Genomic DNA, 3904 nt, shown 5'->3' with positions numbered 1-3904 from the left:
CGAACGCAGCCAAGAGTCAGCAATTTTTCTTGCTAAGAACCCAAGTCTCCGAGGAATACATAAGGACTGGCAAGATTATAGTTTTGTACAGTAAGAGCTTTGACCCTATGGTGACACGTCTCGAGCGGAACAGTTTTTGTAAGCTGAAATCGGCTCTGTTGGCTGACAACAACCGTGCGCGGATTTCATCGTCATAGCTGTTATCGTTTGTGATTTTCGACCCTAGATAGGAGAAATTTTCAACGGTCTCAAAGTTGTAGTCTGCTATCTTTATTCTTCCCTTTTGACCAATGCGGTTTGATGTTGTTAATTGGTAGGGTTTCGGTGCTGGCGCTGCCACCATATATTCCTCCGTATAGTCGGCTGAAACTACTGCCTGAGTAGAGGATGTAGAAAGAAGTAGAATGGATCTTGACCATCCGAAACTCAGGAGCTCCACCTTTTAAATGTTTGCCGAGGAGTTGGCTTAAATCAATGAGTCAACAAATTAAATTTCATTGGCGCATTTTGTTGACTTTCTGGGTATCTAGTTTGGGTTGTGGCATATTCTATCTCGCGCATTTGGTGTTCACGACTGGCAAACCTGTTAAGGGAGTTTAATCGGTCGATAGCTTTGGTGACCGTGTTAGTGTCAAGGTAATGTAATGCTGAATTCTCATCGTAACAGAGTTGGCACCCAACGTGGGGCGACAATGCTGCGTACGCAACACTTTCGTTCAGCTTGGCCTCCGTGCAGCGGTCCGCGATAAGTTTACTGCCAGCCCTATTGAGCTGGTATACAGGGAGGATCTAAGACTCCCCGGCAACCTGGTCCTCGACAAGTGAGTCCGGCTTGGAGAGTCCAAATTTTTGCGCCTACTATTAGAGACCACTACCAAATCAAAGTTACCTCCGCCATCTCGTCACACACAGTCAGCGGTCCTCACCTCCAGGGAACTCGAAATGTGCATCCATGTTGTGGTGAGGTATGATGCCATCCGGAAGCCCTTGCCAAAAAAAGAAGGCCCTTATAAAGTCCTCAAGTGTGGGGAGCACACGTTCAATCTGGACGTCGTCGTTGGCAGGCCCAAGACCAGGATGCAAACGACACTGGAAGAAAACGAGAACGCCACGTTCCTATTGACGTTCGCCAGTCGATCGCGGCCGAGTACCATAGATTAACAAACAATCTCAAATTTTTGAGCGAGCTTTCTTTTCTTCGCGCATCGTACACATGAAAACAGAAATATGCCCACCAGTGATGACCAAACAAATTCTCATAGCCACAAATTAGAAGAATTATCTTGTCGTAGATAAAGAGCGGGTACTTATAGTGAAGCGATCGTTGCGGGCGCTCAGTGTGAAGTTTTCAATTATTTCGTGAGTATCGTAGGAAAGTTCTTCATTTCGGCTTTAACATGGGCAAACCTATTATTTATGGAAGCGATGGAAGTCCTGCGGTTCGTGCAGTCCTACTCACAGCCCATGCCATCGGTTTGGACTATGAATTCCACGAAATCAACACCCAGAAAAATGAACACAAAACAGAAGAATTTTTGAAAAAGAACCCCCAACACACCATCCCCACCCTTGAAGATGATGGCAAATGCATTTGGGACAGTCATGCTATCAGCACATACCTAGTGAGCAAATACGCAAAGGACGATTCTTTGTATCCTAAAGATTTGTACAAACGCGCAGTAGTAGACCAGAGGCTTCATTTTGAAAGTAGTGTTTTGAGTCCTCGAATGTTTGCGTTTGGGGTGAGTAATAACTTTGAATCAATGAGATTCACTTGCATGTAAATCTAATTTAGAATGTTCCAGTAATCACTAAAAACATTAAATCCACTTATCTGGCAACTTTACTTTAAACGTAATTTTTTCCATTTACAGGCTTCCAGGAGAAGCACGGATCCGCAGGCAATGGAGAATGCTAAAACTTCCATACTCGAGGCTTATGATTTCCTTGAAAAATTCATTGGTAGCAACCAATATTTCACTGGAAACTCATTATCTGTTGCCGATTTTTCAATTTTGGCTACTCTCTCAACTATGGTTAACTTCGCACCTGCCGAACAGGAAAAGTTCCCAAAAATCAGTGACTGGTTAAGCCGAATGACCAAGCTTCCTTACTACCAGAAAGCAAACGGTGATGGACTACAAAAAATTATAGAGCATATTAGGAAAATGAGCTCTCAGTAAGCGTAAAATTATCCTTAAACCATATGCAATGTGTGTGTTGAGTGTAATACGAAATGAAGTGCAATAAAATTATGTAAATCTAGAACATGGTCCTCTTTACTTGGTCGAAATTTCGCCCATCGGAGAATATTTAACAACTTGGAAAAATTAAGTGAACTAATAGCGAGTTATTACTAATAACGGCTATCAAAACGTCCAAAAAGTGTATTCTATAATAAGTGCTAAGTCATTATCTCCCGGTTAGCATGACATGCTTAGTACTTACATAGCATAAATGAAAGATAGACAAATTATCTTCCCTCACTATCAGCTCCACGAAACAAACGGAATGCGAGGGAGTGTTCTGGAAACATGTTGCTTGAGAATGTTATCAGAAAATGTGACCTTGATTTACATAAAAACAATAGTCGGAGATATGTAAGCTTATATAGTTTCCACCACCATCACCAACAGTATTTTGGGCACAAACTTACATTCGCACGTACTCGGGCGGTAATCTAATCAATGCGGATGATCCAATTATGGACCAGCGATGAATATTTTACGATGTGGACGACAGAAATTTTAAATAATCTACACTGCCGAGAGAACTACGCCGGCATCAAATGTAATTCAGTGGCTAACGCAAGTCCAAAAAGATCGTTGAAACCCAACCACTCAGGAAGGTTGATGAAGGTCAATAAGGCTTAGAAGATCCCTGCAAAAGTGATGCTTTTACACCATGGGATACCCCCTGGCATGGCATTCACCTTGGTTAGAATTGCGAACCAGACTTCACCAAAAATCGAAGTGTTTTCACGTCCCGTAGTTGTCCATCCCCGGTGGATGAAATAGTTTGCAGACGCATAAGGTATATACGAACTCTTTCCCTCTACTGTTCTGCACCAAGTGCTTTCTTGGGAGAGTAGGTTCCACTGCTGGAGTTATCCGGTAATGAAAATTCCACCACTCCTTAATGTGTAACCTATCCACTGCAACATTCGCATTCCGATCCCATCGCCTACAAATGACACGCCGGTACACCGACCAAGTTCTTGGTTTGAAATATGCATTGACCATTTCCAAAAGCTCTTGAAAAACCTACACGTGATGCGCTTCTTGATCCTCTGTCATCAGTCGTGGAATGAACTTCTCATCTCCAAATTTTGGGTCAAAATCTTCTGACATGTCCCAAAAGAGCTGTTTCAGTCCTCTGGCATCTCTGGAATCGTCAGAAGATAATTGCAACGCACATAGGCATTCACTTTGGCTACATGAAGGTCGCCAATTGAGGCTGAAGGCCTCACTGAACGAGGGTTATCTTCCGTTGATGTTATGCCTTCCCTGAACCATTTACATCACTCGTGACACCATGAACGTGATGAATCGTTCATCAGTAAAGGCTTGCTGTAGCATTTGAAAAGTTTCGGCGAACGATTTGTCTAATTTAAGGCAAAATTTCACGCAAAATGTTGCTCCTCCTTCAAGCCATGACAAAAAATAAGCACCCTGCTGATACCTCGCACACAGATATTCACGAAGGCTTAGAGCCTTTGAGTGTCAGTGAGGGTCGTTTTCCATACCATATAGCAACAGAATTGGTGGACCTCGGCGCAAAACCGGGATGTCTGGAGTTCCTTATTAAGGCAGGCCTAGACCGGATACCGGTTGTTGCGCCGTTGATGATGATGATATAGCAACAGAAAGAGCACTAGCACAGAACAAAATCAACTTGATATTCA

At 43.1% G+C, this 3904-nt stretch overlaps 1 protein-coding gene across 1 annotated transcript; it reads left to right on the top strand.

Moving 5' to 3' along the window:
* Positions 1 to 1323: 1323 nt before the first annotated feature.
* Positions 1324 to 2255, top strand: LOC119649710 (glutathione S-transferase 1-like). The gene is made up of 2 exons (XM_038051983.1): positions 1324 to 1742; positions 1875 to 2255. The coding sequence occupies exons 1-2, from the start codon at positions 1398 to 1400 to the stop codon at positions 2181 to 2183; spliced, it is 654 nt and encodes a 217-aa protein (XP_037907911.1). The 5' UTR covers positions 1324 to 1397; the 3' UTR covers positions 2184 to 2255.
* The last annotated feature ends 1649 nt before the right edge of the window (positions 2256 to 3904 follow it).

The sequence above is a fragment of the Hermetia illucens genome, chromosome 2 (assembly GCF_905115235.1).
Source record: "Hermetia illucens chromosome 2, iHerIll2.2.curated.20191125, whole genome shotgun sequence".
Taxonomy (NCBI): domain Eukaryota; kingdom Metazoa; phylum Arthropoda; class Insecta; order Diptera; family Stratiomyidae; genus Hermetia; species Hermetia illucens.
This window is presented reverse-complemented; position numbering and strand designations above follow the sequence as displayed.